A 19,021-nucleotide genomic window follows, 5' to 3' on the forward strand; every position below is an offset into this window, starting at 1 on the left:
TTTGGTTGAGCGTCAACTATGAACCAGGAGGTCATGGTTCATTTCCTGGTCAGAGCACATGCCCTGGTTTCAGGCTTGATCCCCAATTAGAGGTGTGCAGGAGGCAGCTGATCAATGATTCTCTCTCATCATTGATCAGCTGCCTCCTGCACACTCCCCACTGGGTATGTGCCCGCAACCAAGGTACATGCCCTTTTGCTCTGAAATCTATCTATCTAGCTAGCTAGCTAGCTAGCTAGCATCTTTTTTTAAAAAACGAAGTCCTGCCCTAATCGGTTTGGCTCAGTGGATAGAGCATCGGCCTGCGGACTGAAGGGGCCCAGGTTCGATTCCGGTCAAGGGCATGTACCTTGGTTGCGGGCACATACCCAGTGGGGAGTGTGCAGGAGGCAGCTGATCAATGCCTCTCTCTCATCGATGTTTCTAACTCTCTATCCCTTCACTGGATAATCCCTCTCCCCTTCTCTCTGTAAAAAAATCATTAAAAATATAAAAAAAAGAAACGTCCTTTTCAGTTGAAAGCGTGTTAGCAATGCAGCTTCAGGGAAGATAAAAAAATTGTCTATAGGCAAGGATTTGAGAATTTTCCTAAAAGGAGGACTGTGAAATATAGGAGTATATGACTAGGGAAATTGTAGAAGTTCATTCATGCAGCTTTCAAAATGCAGAGTGGATTGTGATTTTCCTGAACTATTTTGGGTTGGAAGGAGAGACTGGATAACCGATCATTCCCTGCCTGTGAGGCTGTGAGTTTGTATTTCTATTATCCAGTGAAGGCAAGCAATTTTATTATCACTTCATTTGATAAAAATGTAGTATAAACGGCAACCAAGAAACGACAGAAAATAAAACAAAATGCCTTCCTTGACTCTAATAATCTCAGAAGACAAGTCAAGAGAATCACATAGGAAACAAGTTGTCACAGTGTGGCTTTGGGCAATAAAAGTAGTAGTATGGTTAAGAGTCATCCTGTGCACCAAAAGGTCACTGGGTTTGATTCCCAGTCAGGGCACATACCTGGGTTTCGGGCTCATTCTCCAGCAGGAGGCATCAATGTTTTTTTTCTCTCTCTCTCTAGAAAAATAATTAAAAAAACATGGTAGTATGTTGTTCATTTAGAGCCCCTAGGACATAGAGAGAGAAAGAGAGAGAGAGCAAAGTGAAAGAGAAAGAGAGATAGAGGGGGGAGAGTAGGGGAGGAAGGAGAAGAGAAAGAAAAACTGAAACTTAGTGAAATATCACCTCTATATCTTTTTAAAAATATATATATTTTATTGACTTCAGAGAGGAAGGGAGAGGTAGAGAGATATAGAAACATCAATGATGAGAGAGAATCATTGATTGGCTGCCTCCTGCACACCCCCTACTGGGGATCGAGCCCATAACCTGGGCATGTGCCCTGACTGGGAATAGAACCCTGACCTCCTGGTTCATATCACCTCTACATCTTGAAGAAATATCACCATATTGTGAGGCTGTGGGTTTGTATTTCTATTAGCCAGTGAGGCTGTAAGTTTAATTTTAAAATTAAAAGTGCATATTTATCATGTCAAAACAAGAAAATAAAAGTGGAATTTTAATACCATGCTTTTAAAAAATATTTTTATTGATTTCAGAGGAAGGGAGAGGGAGAAATAGAAACATCAATGATGGGAGAGAATCATTGATCAGCTGTTTCATGAACACCCCCTACTGGGGATTGAGCCTGCAACCAGGGCATGTGCCCTGATCAGGAAGCCAACTGTGACCTCCTGGTTCATAAGTTGACACTCAGCCACTGAGCCACACTGTTGGGCTGACTATCAGCCTTTTAAGTGTAGACTATTTGGTTATCTATTAGATGTCAAAGCACTGTTTATTACACAGTGATACTGTAGTGTTGCTAAAAGAATATAATATACATGAACATTACTAAACTAAGCACTCATTGCAATGTTCCCAACTCACAGGAAAGCAATGGTTAGAAAAATTAGAAAGTTTAAAATGGAACATGTTATCATAGCAGAATTCTTCACAAAAAGAAAAGATGAAATGTGGCTTTGGCCAAAGTGAGTTTCTGAGTGGCTCATTTGTTAGCCAAAGAAGGAAGGCCATTTACTGATTATCAGTTAATTAAATTGTGTTTGATTGCAGAAGCCAAATAATGTGTCCAGGGAAAATAAACATTTTCAAGACTATTAACCTTTCAACAAGAACAGTGGCTCAAAGACTGAAGGACATTGGAAGCAACATCAATAGTCATTTAAAAAACAAGAAACAGGGAAACCCTGGACGGTTAGCTTACTTGGTTAGAGCGTCATCCTGATATACCAAGTTTGTGGGTTCAATCCCCAGTTAGGGCACATACAAAACTCAACCAATGAATTAATAAATTAGTGGAACAACGAATCTCTCTCTCTCTCTCTCTCTCTCTCTCTCTCTCTCTCTCTCTCTCCTTCTCCCCCTTCAAATTTATTTATAAATAAATAAACAGGGCAAATGATTTCAAGTGGTTTTCCTTGACTCTTGAGTTCACAGATGTTTCCAATACTATTCAGTTGTTTACTCAAAAATCAATGCTCAGTTTAAAGTGATGGAAGGATTGACCTGTATGGGCTGTTTGTGTGGAACAACTACCAATGAGAATATTTCCAAAGAAATCAAGAAAACCCTGATTCAATACAAGCTGAAGTAGAATCTGCTAATGTGCATTACAAGTATGTACAGAGCAGAAAACAGCTTAGTTGGACAAATGAACAAAGCTTGAGAAAATGTAAGTTGTTTAAATCCCATGATTATTCGTTTCATTATTAAACAGCAGGTACTTTGCAGGAAAATATTTGGATCTCTCTTGTGTTATTCAACCTTGGTGTCAACAATGTACTTCATTCACTCTCATGAACTAAACCAGGGGTCCTCAAACTACGGCCCGCGGGCCACATGCAAATACAAATATTGTATTTGTTCCCGTTTTGTTTTTTTACCTCAAAATAAGACATGTGCAGTGTGCATAGGAATTTGTTCATAGTTTTTTTTTTAAACTATAGTCTGGCCCTCCAACGGTCTGAGGGACAGTGAACTGGCCCCCTGTTTAAAAAGTTTGAGGACCCCTGAACTAAACCATTGTCAGTTTCATGAATTTTTGTGTGTGTCAGAAATAGAAGCTGAATATTCTGATTTGCCCTACTAACTGCAGTTTACTAGCTTAGCAGTGGTTTTAAAAAAAAGTTACTTAAAAGCTCAGAACTGAGATTGAACATTTTCTGGATGAGAAGATTCACTCTCAATCACTGTTATTGAATACTGAATGTTTTTTTAAATTAGCTTTTACTCTAGACTTGATAATGTTACTTAATAAATTTAACCTAAAATTACAAGGCAAACCACTGCTTATATGTGAAAATTATACTGCAGTAAATTCATTTCAATGACAACTAACATTGTTGGAATCAAAAGTAATGTCATTATTTTAATTACTTCCTGTGCTGTAAAAATTTAAAACAAAAATCAAGATTTGTATTCCCACACAAATTTGCAGTGGATATATTTTCTGAGCTCAAATTACAGTTCCAGTGGCATTTTTAAAACCTTGATGCAAAGTGCAAAGGAAATTTCTATAATTTAAAATTAATTGTGCATTTGAGGAGCTTCCACCTAATTTTCAATGGAAGGTAATTACTCTGCAATGTAATGGCATGCTATAAGGCAAATATTAAAACAAGAATCTAATTGAATTCTCAAAATGCCTTCTAAGAGATGAATATGATCAATTAAAATTGATTGCTTGTGGATGGATATCAGTATTTGATAGTATTTATTTTTGTTCTATTTTTTTCAAAGATGAAATACACAAACTCTCATTACAGATAAGCATTAACACATGAATATTTGAAATGTTTTAAAAAAGTATTTAATACCTTTATTAACAGGTGCATACAGCTTGTTGATTCTTTTGAGAAATCAAGTTATATACTTTATTACAAAGTAAAAATGAGGTTCTTAAAATGTCAATTTGGTCATATGAAACAATTTAAAAACCTTTAAAGATGTATTGAGATTGCAGGTAATTTTGATGACAGGGAACACTTGGTTTGAACCCTAAGTAAGTGAAATGTTATCCCCATCCATTAAAGAATGCCAGTCTGCTCATTCATGGACATGTATTACAAAAATTTATACTCAATTATTATATTTTTAATTTCATCAATAAAATATTTGTGGAAAGTTGTTCTCTCTCTTGTTATACAAATACCTATATGATGTTCTTTTTTAAAAAAATATATTTTATTGATTTTTTACAGAGAGGAAGGGAGAGAGATAGAGAGTCAGAAACATCGATGAGAGAGAGACATCGATCAGCTGCCTCCTGCATACCCCCTACTGGGGATGTGCCCGCAACCCAGGTACATGCCCTTGACCGGAATCGAACCCGGGACCCTTCAGTCCACAGGCCGATGCTCTATCCACTGAGCCAAACCGGTTTCGGCTATATGATGTTCTTGATTTTACCTCTTGGCCCTCAAAGCCTAAAATATTTACTCTAGCCTTTTACAAAAAAAGTTTAGCCACGCTTGCACTAAACAAAACCACATGAGGGGGTGAAACTATTTGTAATTGATCACTAAACAATCAGTATATAGCACAGTGCCTGACACATAGTAGAAGATCAATAAATACCAAATAACATAGAACTATAGGGATGACATTGCACTAAAACCAAGGATCAAACACTGTGATTCTTTAAAACTTGCATTGATATTTCTTTTATATTTTGTTTAACTTGGGTTTGTTTGAGGGCTAGCAGATTACTTAAAATTCCCATTGGTTTGCATCTTGTGTATATTGAACAGTACACTTCTTCCAGCCAACCTGTCAATTTTCTAGCCATAAACTCCTGCTATCTTCAGTATGTTCCCTGTTAAAAACCCATTATTTTGGTGTCAGCATTTTGATTATTGAAGTTATTTAATGTAAACTGTTTCAATGTCCTTATTCTGGATGGCTCTAGGACAGTGATGGTGAACCTATGACACCTCTGACACGTGAACTCATTTTTTTGGTTGATTTTTCTTTGTTAAATGGCATTTATATATATAAAATAAATATCAAAAATATGTCTTTGTTTTACTATGGTTGCAAATATCAAAAAATTTCTATATGTGACACGGCACCAGAGTTAAGTTAGGGTTTTTCAAAATGCTGACATGCCGAGCTCAAAAGGTTCGCCATCACTGCTCTAGGATCTGTCCTCCACAAAAAGCATTCTGGGAGAGTTTCTGGGTTGGGGAAAAGAAATAGTGGAAGGTGTTCGCTTATACCTGTGGCAAACAGGGTCATTAAGATGCCTCTATTTGCAAATCGTTTATATGGTTACGGTCTAGTAACCAGAATACATAACAATTCGTACAATTCAACAATAAAATGACAACCCAATTAAAAATGGGCAAAAGATTTGAGTAGACATTTCTCCAATAAATGACCAATACATGTAAAAAGGTACTCAACATCATTAACCATCAGGGAAAGGGAAGTCAAAACCACAATGAGATACCACTTCACACCCACCAGGATAGCCATGATAAAAAAGATAGGCAAATATAATCATTGGTGAGGATGTGAAGAAATCAGAAGCCCCTCCCCCCTTGGATTACTGATGGGAATGGTAAAGGCACTTTGGAAAACACTCTTGGCAGTTCCTCAGAAGGTTAAACATCAAGTTACCATATGATCCAGCAAATCCACTCCTAATCATACACCAAAGAGAACTAAAAACATGTCCTCACAAAAACTTTGTACACCAATGTTCATAGTAGCATTAGTCATTATATCCAAAAAGTAGAAACCACCCAAATATTCATAACTGATGAATGAATAATCAAAATATACTATATCCATACAAGAAAATATTATGTAGCTATAAAAAGGAATGAAGTTCCTTTTTACTGATTCATTACTACTTTTTATTAATCCACACTACAACATGTATGGACCTTGAAAATGTTAAGTGAAAGAAGCCAGTCACCAACTACCACATATTGTATTATTTAATTCATATGAAACGTGCAGATGAGGCAAATTCATAGAGACAGAAAGTAAATTAGGGATTGCCAGGCCTGGGAAAGAGGTAGGGAGTGACTGCTAACCATACAGGATTTCTTTTGGGGATGATGAAAATTTCCTGAAGTTAGATAGTAGTGGTGGTTGTACAACTTTGTGAATATATTTAAAAACTATTGAATTATACATTTTAAGAGGGTTATTTTATGTTATGTGAATTATATCTCAGCTTTAAAAAGTCTCTATTAGGTACTCATCCTGAATATTGCCATTAAAATCATAGATGCACAGACGGGAGCGGGCTGGAAGAGGTTAATGGGGGGGGGGGGAAGGAGGACCTATGTGATACTTTCAATAATAAAGATTAAAAAAATAAAATGAAAGAAAAAATCATAGAGGCACACCTAAAATCTGTATTATGCATATACATGTATAGAAATATAAATAAATAATTTAAATAATATTAAGGGTGTCCCAAGCAAAGCAGTCCTATCTAACAGGCAAGGAAATGGAGCTTCTGAGCGGCTCTGGACGACCTCCCCACAGCGTCTTAACCTAATGGGACAGCCCGGAAGTTCACATGACTACTACTGACACGTGATTAGCGTGACTGTAGGGGAAAGGCTCAACGCGCGCGTCTATGACGTAATTTATGTGCGACTCTTGTTTTCGGTGTTGAGTTTTAGGGTTTTTCTGAACTATGCCTAAAGTTGTGTCCCGATCTGTTGTCTGCTCCGACACCCGGGACCGGGAGGAATATGACGACGGCGAGAAGCCCCTCCATGTCTACTACTGTCTGTGCGGCCAGATGGTTCTGGTGCTGGGTGAGTAGTGGGGAACTGGCGCGCGCGGAGCGGGGGGGAGGGGGGAGGTGGAGGCTCTGTGAGGAGCAAAACTTACGGTTCTCAAGTGTGATTTTTCTTCTGGCTGTGATCTGGAGCCGAGTCTCTCTGAAGAGTGGTAGGCTTTCCCTCCGCACCAAAATCTTCCCTATACATCCCCGCCCCGGAAGGCAGCTTTTCTGTTTTTTTGTTTGCATCCAAACCTCCCTGAAAAGTAACTACTCCTTCAGAAAAAGATACATTGTATCTTCTCCTCTCACTTCGCCGCCTGATGCAGCAAAAGCTCTTATGTGAAAATGAAAATCGAACCCTTCCTTGATCCAACATTCTCCTCCAGCTATAACCCCATTTCTTTGCTTTTTTTAAAATAGCAAAACTTCTAAAAAGAGTTGCTTATATTGGCTGTTTCTGCAACCTCACTTCCCACTTGACCTCACTTCAGACATCCCACCTCACCATCTAAACCATATTTGTCAAAGTTAATAAATGAACATATTACCAGTTCCAGTGGTCAGTCAACGGTCATTTTAGTCCCCATCTCAGCAGCATTTGAGAGATTTGAGCACTCCATCCTTCTTGAAACACTTTATTTGCTTCCAAGACTCTACACTCTCCTGATTTTCCTCCTATGTCGATTTTTTTCCTCTTCTGAGTGTCTGGTTCTTTTTTCTGTCTCAGACTTTGGCCTTGCAAAGCCCTGGGGCTCAGTCCTCTGACCTGTTCTCAATCTGCACTCACTCCCTAAGTGATCTCAACCATTCCCAAGCTTTAAATACCATATATACGCTTATGACTCCCAAATGTTCATCTTTAACCTGCACTTCTCCTCAAACTCCACCTGCCAATTTTATGTTACTATTTGGATGTCTAAAGAGCCTCCCAAAGCTATCATTGACTTCTGATGCCCTACTCCATGCTCTTCACTGTTCCCCTCAATCTTCCTTATTGCAAACAGTGGTACCACTATTCACCCAGTATCTCAGAATCATTTTGTTGTTGTTAAACCTCACCCAAGGATATTTTTCCATTGATTTTTAGAGAGTGGAAGGGAGGGGGAGAGACAGAGAGAAAGAAACAGCAATGTGAGAGAGACACATGGATTGGTTGCCTCCCACATGTACCCTGACCAGGGTCAGGGATGGAGCCTGCAGCTGAGGTATGTGCCCTTGACTGGAATTGAACCTGGGACCCTTCATTCTGCGGTCGACTCTATCCACTGAGCCAAACTGGTTCGGCAGGATATGTTTTCATTGATTTTTAGAGAGAGAGAGAGAGAGAAGGGGAAAGGAGGGGCAGGAGGGGAGGGGAGAGAACGAACGAACCATGGATAGGGTGCCTCCCATACATGCCCTTACGGAATCAAACCTGAAACCTTTTGGTCTACAGGACAATGTTCCAACCAACTGAGCCACCATGATAGGGCTCAGACTCATTCTTTTTTTTTTTTTTTTTTTTTTTTACGTCTCTTTCTTTTTTTTTTTTAAATTTTTTATTACAAAGGGTATTACATATGTGTCCATTCCCCCCACCCCGCCCTAGACAGTCCCCTAGCCTCCCCTATCCCCTAGTGTCTTATGTCCATTGGATATGCTTATATGCATGCATACAAGTCCTTTGGTTGATCTCTTACCCCCCTACCTCCCGCCCTCCAACCCTCCCCGGCCTTCCTGCTGCAGTTTGACAATCTGTTTGAGGCAGCTCTGCCTCTGTATCTATTATTGTTCAAAAGTTTATAATGGTCAGACTCATTCTTGAAATCTCTCTCTCTCTTTTGGCTGAGTACAGTGAACTTTATTGATGCATGACAAGGTAGGGCTCCCTAAGCCTCTCCCTTTCTTCAGGGCGTCTGGGATAGAAACTGTGGAGATCAAATTTTCAATGTGTTGGGGGATTGATTTGGGGCAAGGACTCCCCAGCAGCTGAGGGCCTCTCTGCTTTCACTGGGGCTGGTGGTCCAGGGTGCTCTTACTGCTTGGAGGCCATGTGGATCATAAGGTCCACCATTCTGTTACTGTAACCAAATTCATTGTCATACCAGGAAACAAGCCTGACAAAGTGGTCATTGAGGGCAATGCCAGCACCAGCATTGAAGATGGAGGAGTGGGTGTCACTATTAAAGTTGCAGGACACAGACGTCCTGGTCCTCAGTGTAGCCCATGGTGTCCTTGAGGGGGGCCCTCTGACACCTGATGATACCTTTTTTTTTTATTTACAGATTTTTTTTAAATTTATTTTCCCTTTTTTGATTAAGATATATTACAAATGTGGCCCTGACCGGTTTGGCTCAGTAGATAGAGCACCGGCCTGTGGACTGAAAGGTTCCAGGTTCGATTCCCGTCAAGGGCATGTACTTTGGTTGCGGGCACATCCCCAGTAGGAAGTGTGCAGGAGGCAGCTGATCGATGTTTCTCTCTCATTGATGTTTCTAACTCTCTATCCCTCTCCTTTCCTCTCTGTAAAAAAATCAATAAAATATATTTTTTAAAAACGATATTACAAATGCGTCCTTATCCTCCCAATGCCCTCTCTTCCCCCCCCCCAATCCTGCCCTCACCCTCACCCCCTATTGTCCACATCCATCGCTTATGCTTATATGCATGCATACAAGTCCTTTGGTTGATCTCTCCCCCTCATCCCCACCGTCCCCTGCCTTCCCTCTGAGGTTTGAGCATCTGATCAATGCTTCTCTGTCTCTACATCTGATTTTGTTCATCGGTTTATGTTGTTCATTATAATCTACAAATGAGTGAGAGCATGTGATATTTATCTTTCTCTGACTGGCTTATTTCACTTAGCATAATGCTCTCTGATGATACCTTTTTGATATCATCATATTTGGCAGCTTTCTCCAGATGGCAGCTCAGATCCACAACTGACACATTAGGGGCCGGGTATGGAGACTGCCCCTGAGCCAGCTTGAAATCAGGTGAGGCAGAAGGAGCCGTCTCAGGGGCAGTCTCCATACCCACAGGCCTGTGTCTGTTGCCCATTAAGATGCAAGGTACCTTCTTATTTCTGAGCGGAGCGCCTGGAAGGGTGTCCCAGCAGTGTGTGGAAGAAGGAGCAGAGGGCACCGATCCTAGCATTACCCCTTTTGATGTTGGCAGGATCTTGCCCCTAGAAGATGGAGAGGGACTTCCCATTGATGACAAGCTTCCCATTCTCAGCCTTGACTGTGCCTTTGAACTTGCCATGGATAGAATTAGGAGCATGTAGACCATGTAGTTGAGGTCAATGAAGGTGTCATTGATGGGGACAATATCCACTTTGCCAGAGTTAAAAACAGCGCTTCTGACCAGGTATCCAGTACGGCCAAATCTGTTCATTCTGACCTCCACCATCATGTCTCAGGGTTGTGGCTGGCACTGTGCAGGAAGACATTGCTGTCTGATGAATAGGAGGAGCAGAGAGACAAATTCTCCCTTTCTTATACCTTACACCCATCCAGTTCATCAACAAATTCGGCAGGTGCTTCCTTGAAAAGCTATCTAGAATCTGACTACTTATCACCTCCATTTCTACCACTGAAGCCCAAGCCACCATCATCCCTCACCTGGATTGCTACATTAGTCTCTTGCTCTCTACTTTGTCCCCAGTGGTGTATTTTCTACACAGTAGCCAGAGTCCTGTTTCAAACCAGTGTTTCCCTATAACACCGAGAATAAAACCAAAGTCCATTCAAAGACCATGCACGATCAGACCCACAGCTACCTCTCGGATTTCATCTCATAACATTCTTCCCTTTGCTCACTGCACTCCAGCCACAGTGATGTTTCTGCGTCATGTCAAAATGTTCCTGCCCCCAGGCAGGGCCTTTGGGGTTGGTATTTAGTCTGTCTCCACCACTCTTCCCTCAGTGCTTCCTTACTTTATTCAGGTCTCTGCTAAAATGTCACTTTCTTAGAAAACTTTTCTCTGGCTACCTTATGTAAAATAGCACCCCTGTCACTCTTTGTCTTCTTACCCTGCCTGATTTTTCTTTTCTTTTTTTTCTTTTCTTTTTTCTGGGGGGGCCACTGTAGTTGGGCCAGAGACTATTTTCATGGCTGGGTTAAATAGCAAGCAGACCTTACTGACTATAAAGGAGAAGGAGGGGGAGAGGGAGAGAGTGGGAGGGGAGGAGGGAGAGAGGGCAAGGAAGCCTGCCTGATTTTTCTTGGTAGCACTTAACACTTTCTGAGATCACTGTTCCTCCTCTTAATATTCTGTCTAAATTTTTTAAAAAATATATTTTATTGATTTGAGAGAGAAACATCGATCAGCTGCCTTTGCACACCCCCTCCTGGGGTTGTGCCCGCAACCAAGGTACATGCCCTTGACCGGAATCGAACCTGGGACCCTTCAGTCCGCAGGCCGACGCTCTATCCACTGAGCCAAACCGGTTAGGGCTCTGTCTAAATTTTTTATTAGCACTTATTATTCTCCAAGATCATATTATATAATTATTATTTTTAAGTTTTCTGCCTCCTCCGGTAGACTAAATTAATCAGGTGAGGTACTTTGTCTGCTTTGCTCTTTATTAAATCCCCAGCACAGTGTTGGAACTGTGCCTGAGTATATGGAGGAACCTCACATATTTATTGAATAAATGAATTCTCTTTTGATCACCTAGAATTGGGTCTGAATTCTTGTTCTGCTTCTTATTAAATATGTGGCATATCTCTTATCCTTTCTAAACCTCAAGTCCCTCATCTCCTTATTTTTTAAAAATACATTTTTATTCATTTCAGAGAGGAAGGGAGAGGGAGAGAGATGGAAACATCAGTGATGAGAGAGATGGGCTGCCTCCTGCACGGTCCCTATTGGGGGTCGAGCCTATAACCCGGGCATGTGCCCTGACCGAGAGTAGAATCATGACCTCCTAGTTCAGGGGTGGGCAAACTTTTTGACTCGAGGGCCACAATGGGTTCTTAAACTGGACCGGAGGGCCGGAACAAAAGCATGGATGGAGTGTTTGTGTGAACTAATATAAATTCAAAGTAAACATCATTACATAAAAGGGTATGGTCTTTTTTTTCAACAGTTTTATTCATTTCAAACAGGCCGGATCCGGCCTGCGGGCCGTAGTTTGCCCACGGCTGTCCTAGTTCATAGGTCGACACTCAACCACTGAGTCACACTGGCGAGGCTCAAGTTCCTCATCTTTAAACTAGGAATACTAAATATCTACTCTAACAGGTCAATGTGAGTAGCAATGAGCTATCGCGTAAACTGCCTGGTGGTCTCTCACTGTCCTCTCCACCTCTGTTAATCTCAATTCACTCTGATCACTTGACTTCTCTGTGATCCTTTAGGTACTTAATTGGTATTATATCAATTTTCCATCTGCTTTATAGCTGTACATAATTTATTTACTGTGTGTTTTTGTATTAAAACTTCCCTAACTGGGCTGGGTCATTTGCATACTATATATAGCATAGCACCGACCCTCTCTATCCTTTTCTAAGCACTTACCCACTTTTCCCAATGCTTTTCTCATAGGCATTGGAGTATGCTTGATTATTTCTTCTGATTCTAATGCATTATAACACAAACCAACTGTACCATGATGCTCGAATCCCAGAAATATCAGAAAACTTGAATTGTAGTGCTGGGAAAGACTTTTGAGACAATACAATCTATTCATCCTTCAAATAAAGTAAAAGACCCCAAAAAGAAGAAGGGACCTGCCAAAGATCACCAGGGTAGTAACAGCACAGGGACTGAAATCCAGGTCTCCTGATACCAAGTCATTTTTTTAGTTTGAAAATTCAATAATAGGCTTCAATAAGCATAGTAATTATAGTAAAAATTACACTGAAAACCTCTGATTGCCTCAGGGTATTTTCCAGTGACTCTCGTGACCAAATCTTTCTTCATTACTTCAGATTGTCAGCTGGAGAAATTGCCCATGAGGCCCCGGGATAGGTCCCGGGTGATTGATGCTGCCAAACATGCCCACAAGTTTTGTAACACGGAAGACGAGGAAACTATGTATCTTCGCAGGTAAGAGGTCAATGTTCTCTGTCTAGGATTTCCTTATTGTGTTGGGGTCTAGGTCTGAGGACTATAAATACCCCATCTCGCGATAAACAGGTCTTTTGGGCCCAATACATTGATGTTTGTGGTAGATCTCTAATTTCTGTTAATGTAGCAGCAGCTCTATTGTGTTTTGTTGAAATGGTGCTGAGATGTGATTCTTTTGCCACTTGAGAGCTGTATATATTTTTTGCAAGTAGAATGAGTTCATTTAACCTGTAATCTCTTGGAGCATACTATGTGCAGGCACTGACCTTGGGACTGCGTCTATGAGGATTAATCAAGTACCATCCTAACCATTAAAGAGCTCATGGCTCAGCGTGGAAACAGGCTACCTATTGTGATATGATAAAATATTGATATGGTGAACAAAGGGCTACAGAAAAATACATAGGAGTGGCTCATCCTGCCTGAATGGTGGTCAGGAAAGGTAGAAAGAAGTAGATGGTGGCATTTGTGTTTGGCCTTGAACTAGGATTTTACAAAGTAGATGAGGTAAATGAGGAACATTCCAAATGGAGGGAATATGGAAGCACTAAAAGCATCAAATTAAAAAAAGCATCAAATATGTGTGCTTGGGAAATCTGAGTAGTCCTTTGTGTCTAGAGCTTAGGTCACTCTTTAGGAAGGGGTTCATGCCTCCTGGGGTGAGGACAATAAAATGCTGAAGCAGACAAGTTTGGACCTTATCTGCAGGCAATAACTATCTCCTTTTTTATCTTTTATTTATTTTATTTAAAAAATATATATATTTGTATTGATTTCAGAGAGGTACGGAGAGGGAGAGAGAGATAGAAGCACCAATGATGAGAGAGAATCATTGATTGGTGGCCTCCTGCTCACGTTCTATGGGGGACCGAGCCTGTAATCCAGGCATGTGCCCTGACCAGGAATCAAACCGTGACCTCCTGTTACATAGGTTGATGCTTAACCGCCCCCGAACCCTCCCCGGCCTTCCCGATGCAGTTTGACACTCTGTTTGAGGCAGCTCTGCCTCTGTATCTATTATTGTTCAAAAGTTTATAATGGTCTCAATAGATCTGTTTTAAGTATGGGAGTCCTTGATATATATGGGGAATTGAAACCTCGGGAGGGATAAAATTACATAAATTGTGGAGCAAGAAGAAGAGAGGACTGAAGGTACAATCCGGGAAACACTGACATTTAAAAAGCAGACATCATCATTGGAACACAGCCAGAAGAACCAGATGATGTGGAAAACAGGAGAGGACAGAGTTTCAAAAAGTGGTGTAGGGAGGGAGGGTGGTCATCAACAGGTGTCCGATGCCACCGGGAGGTCAACCTTAGGGAATTAAAAAGTCTGTCATTTCATTCAGCAAATATTTCATTTATTGATCTCCTACCATGTGCCAGGTGCTGACCTAGAAACCCGGGATATCCTAGTATATTAATGTGCTAAACTGGATAGCTTAAAACCACAGAAATGAATTGTCTCACAGTTCTGGAGGCTAGAAGTCTAAAATTAAGGTGTCAGCAGAGCCATTCTCTCTCAGAAGGTTCTAGGGGAGGATCCTTCCTTGCCCCTTCCTAGCTTCTGGTGTTTGCTAGCCATACATCTCATTTCTTGGCTTGTAAATGCATCACTCTCATATCTGTCTGCATCATCATATGGCTTTTTTGTGTGCCTCTGTCCCTGTTTCTTCTCTTATAAGGACATCCATCACATTGGATTAAGGGCACATTCTACTCATCTACATGACCTCATCTTAACTAATTATATCTGCAACACCCTCTTTTCAAATAAGGCCATATTCTGAGGTTTTTGGAAGAACATTACTTTTTAAGGGGCATTATCCAACCCAGTACAACCAGTAGACAAGCAAAGAACCCTGCCCTTATGGAGCTTAAGTTCTAGTGTTGAACTAGAAAAAACTACAGGCTGGCATCTAGCTATGTTTGTTTAAGAAACCAAACTATTATCAGCCCGAACTAATGGAAAAAGTTAGAAACCACTGCTAGGTGACATTCAGTAGCAAATCAAGCATCAAGCACCACTGTGACAACTGGGTTTCCAGAACTGTGTAGTTGAAGAAAATTTTGGTCATATTCAAGATACAACCAGGGCCACAAATTATAATAAAACTTATGATAGTCACAAAGGGAGGCCCTCCAGGAAATAGTGGGGAAATACTTCATATGGTACATAGAAAGGTTCATAAGTAACATGCCCTATAAAGCTAATCCATTCTCTTGTGCTTTTTCTCCCTCCATTAATCTTTGTTTAGGTTTCTGATTTTGAAAATTATTAACTATCTTAAGGATGAATAAATTATTAATGATGTATTTATATAACGTTACATATGTAATATAGTATATTATAATTATATATTACTATATAGTAGTATTATATATTATATATGTTTAAAGAATTTCTATTATTCAGTTAATTCAGGAAGTAATCTAATAACACAACTAGGCCACAGACTCCTGTGACATTATAAGGCAGATGCCCTCAGTTCTGCGCCAGAAAAGTGCGTGGCCCTAGGCTGAAGTAGAATCCTTGGAATGCAGTCGGCCTGATCCTGGAAGTGAGCCAGCTTCAGTCCCAGCCTTAGTGTTGGGTGCTGCTCAGGCTTATGGCCTCTGGCCAAGTGACTGTTAGGCCACAGAGTTTTTAGAGTTTACCAACAAGGCATGGTATATTTCCCCCTTGGTTGATATTGTTCCCGCTCTAATCATGGCCAGTCTAATGTGTGTCCCAACTGGTCAGAGTGGAATTTCAGTCTGCTCTTTACCCTTCCTCTTCTGTAGCCAACTGAGTGTGCCAGTTACTGAAGATATAGCAGTTTGCCCAACACAGGCCCCGGAGGAACCCATCACTTTCTACCTTCAAGTCTCTCTATTCTAAAGTACCTCTCCTTTGACAGTGTTTTATATATATATATCTATATCTATATATCTATATATAGATATATATCTCCTCAGAATTCCAGTGTCTTCTATCCAGTTGCTAATAGTACACCTCTATTTGGATGTCTAATAGGTATGTAAAATTTAGCATGTCCAAAATGATTTCCCTTATCTAGCACTCCCCCAGTTACAAATCAGTGGGTGAGTTTCTGTCTGTATCTTTGTTGCTTGTGCCTCCCTTGATGCTGTCTCCTTCCTTGATTTTTGTGAAATTGCTCTGGTGGTAGTTCTATTTCTTTGGCTTTATAGGTCTTCTGTATTCTTCTTCCTGCCCCTTAAGTGTTGGTCTTCCCCAGGGCTCTGACCTTGATTTTCTCCCCTCTCTCTTTTTTTAAAAAATATATTTTTTTGATTTTTTACAGAGAAGAAGGGAGAGGGATAGTCAGAAACATCGATGAGAGAGATCGATCAGCTGCCTCCTGCATGCCCCCCACTGGGGATGTGCTCGCAACCAAGGTACATGCTCCTGACCGGAATCGAACCTGGGACCCCTCAGTCCGCAGGCCGATGCTCTATCCACTGAGCCAAACCGGTCAGGGCCTCCCCTCTCTCTTTATACTGTCCTTGGACATTCTCACCACCTTTTGTGGCATCAGTTACATTTATATGTTGAGGACTCACAAAATCTAGATTTGCCTACGATTTTCTCCTGTGCCTAGAACCGTACATCTGCCTACTCTACCTCCTCCCCTGATGTTCTACCTCAGATCCAACGTGACTAAGGCCAAACTCATTATTTCTCTAATGTGGAAGATATTGCAGATTGGTTCACTCAGTACCACTCCAAATCTTCTCTCTTACCCTCCTAAATACTAGAATCTATAAAGTTAGTACATATTCCAGTCTCCCCCCCCCACCCAAAAAAAAAAAACCCCTCTAATATCTGAATGTGACTTAGCTTTTGCCAAGTAAAAAGGATGGAAGCAGAAATTGTTGGGTGGGGCTTCCAAGGAAAACCTTTTCTTCTCTTATTTCTTCATGCTATTTTGGAAAATGGACTTGATCATTGGAGCACCAGCAGCCATCCTGGGACTGGGAAAGAAAGGCCATAAGAATTGCACACCTCTTGCCATGCTATTCTTGGGTCTCAACCATTGCCAGGAGCCACTTTCCTCTCGGCTTCTTTTACATTAGAACAAACTCTTGTGTTGAAGCCACTGCAGTCAGGTCTGTAACTATCAACCAAACTCAATTTCTTCTTTTTTCTCCTCCTGTGATGATGCCTTCATTCATGCAGTGGCCCAAGGCAGAAATCTGGGAGCCTATCCTCTTCCTCTAGTCCATCCCTGCCCCCACAATCCCCTGCACACATCCACTCACCATGTACTGTCAGTTTCACCTTGTAATCTCCCTTGTGGCTGCCTCCTCATGTTTGGCCCTGCTACCCTGCCATCGTTCTGGTACCCAACTTCACTTGCTTAGGCTGTTGAAGTAGCCTTTTACTTGGTCTTTGGCCTTTACTTTTACTGTCCTTCTGCCTGAATGATCTCAAATGCACATTATTTCAATCTTTCAGTGATTCTTCATGACCTACAGCAGTGCCTTTCAAACATTTTTTAAAAAATGAATCCTTTCTTCAAATTAAATTCTTACCCAAAAGTATAAATAATCAGGAAGCTGCTCTCTTTTGGGAGGAAGCGAGCCCAATGCATAAGGACTCCTTCCCTTCCCTTATCTGATTTCATTTAGGGGTCATTGTGGAGCACAATTTTAAAAATTCTGGTTAGCAGGATAAAATCTAAGCCTGAAGATTTTAAGATCTCTGTGATCTGGCCTTGGCCTGCCTGGTAAGCCTTTGATTTTTTTTGATTTTTGATTTTTATTTTTTTAATATATTTTATTGATTTTTTACAGAGAGGAAGGGAGAGAGAGAGAGAGTTAGAAACATCGATGAGAGAGAAACATCGATCAGCCGCCTCCTGCACATCTCCCACTGGGGATGTGCCCGCAACTAAGGTACATGCCCTTGACCGGAATCGAACCTGGGACCTTTCAGTCCGCAGGCTGATGCTCTATCCACCGAGCCAAACCGGTTTCGGCTGATTTTTTTTTTTAAACAACTGAGAAACATTTATCATCTCCTATAGTTTCTGTGGGTCAGGAATTGAAGAGCAGCTTAGCTAGGTGGTTCTGGTCTCTCACGAGGATGTGGTTAAGAGATTGGCTATGAACTTTTGAACAATAATAGATACAGAGGCAGAGCTGCCTCAAACAGATTGTCAAACTGCAGCAGGAAGACTGGGGAGTGTTGGGGGGCAGGAGGGAGTGGGGCAAGAGATCAACCGAAGGACTTGTATGCATGCATATAAGCATAACCAATGGACATAAGACACTGGGGGGTAGGGGAGGCCAGGGGATTGTCAAGGGCGGGGGGGAAAAAAAGGACACATATGTAATACCCTTTGTAATACTTTAAACAATAAAAAAAAAGATTGGCTAGGGGTGTAGAAATTTGAAGTTTTTATTGGTGCTGGAGGCTCCACTTCCAAGGTGGCTCACTTGCATGATTGGCAGCTGAGTGCTAACTGTTGGGGAAAAGCCTGTTTCTCACCACAGGGATTGTCCATAGGCTGTTAGACTATCCTCAATGACGTGGCAGCTGGCTTTCCACAGTGTGAGTAATCCCAGAGAAAGCAAGGCAGAAATCACAATGTCTTTTATGTTCAAGACTCAGAAGTCACAGACTGTCATTTCTGCAGTGTCCTACTACTGTCACAGGTCGTCCCTAGTCATTGTGGGAGGGGACAGTATAAGAGTGTCAGTACGAGGGAGCAAGGATCATTGGGGGCCACCTTAGAGGCTGTCTTCCACGACTAGGGAAAATGTTTTGTTTAGTTTTCAGCCGTCCCTATCACATATATTCCTAGAGATTAAAAATAGGAAAGCCCTAGCTGGTTTGGTTCAGTGGATAGAGTGCCAGCCTGGACTGAGGGGTCCCAGGTTCAATTCTGGTCAAGGGCACATGCCCGGGTTGCGGGCTCGATCCCCAGTGTGTGGTGTGTGAAGGCAGCTCATCAGTGATTCTCTCTCATCACTGATGTTTCTATCTCTCGCTCCCTCTTCCTTCCTCTCTGAAATCAATAAAAATATATTTTTTAAAAAATGGGAAAGACAACAAGGTTACTTTGTCTAAATATTCAGCTCATTTAATCACTTTTTAATAAAGCACTTAAAAGCCTTGTCTCATTTTTATA

General features: G+C 41.1%; 1 protein-coding gene across 2 annotated transcripts in view; it reads left to right on the top strand.

Annotated features, from left to right (window-relative positions):
* The first annotated feature begins 6,647 nt into the window (after positions 1-6,647).
* The window catches only part of LOC102755838 (chromosome unknown open reading frame, human CXorf56), a 22,781-nt gene continuing 10,407 nt past the window's right edge, over positions 6,648-19,021 (top strand). For both annotated transcript variants that reach the window (XM_006762331.2, XM_006762332.2), the window contains exons 1-2: positions 6,648-6,860; positions 12,746-12,863. In XM_006762331.2, coding sequence (XP_006762394.1) covers positions 6,737-6,860; positions 12,746-12,863 — 242 coding nt within the window. In that variant the 5' untranslated portion in view covers positions 6,648-6,736. The remainder of the gene's footprint in view (positions 6,861-12,745; positions 12,864-19,021) is intronic.

Source organism: Myotis davidii, unplaced genomic scaffold, assembly GCF_000327345.1.
Source record: "Myotis davidii unplaced genomic scaffold, ASM32734v1 scaffold498, whole genome shotgun sequence".
NCBI lineage: Eukaryota > Metazoa > Chordata > Mammalia > Chiroptera > Vespertilionidae > Myotis > Myotis davidii.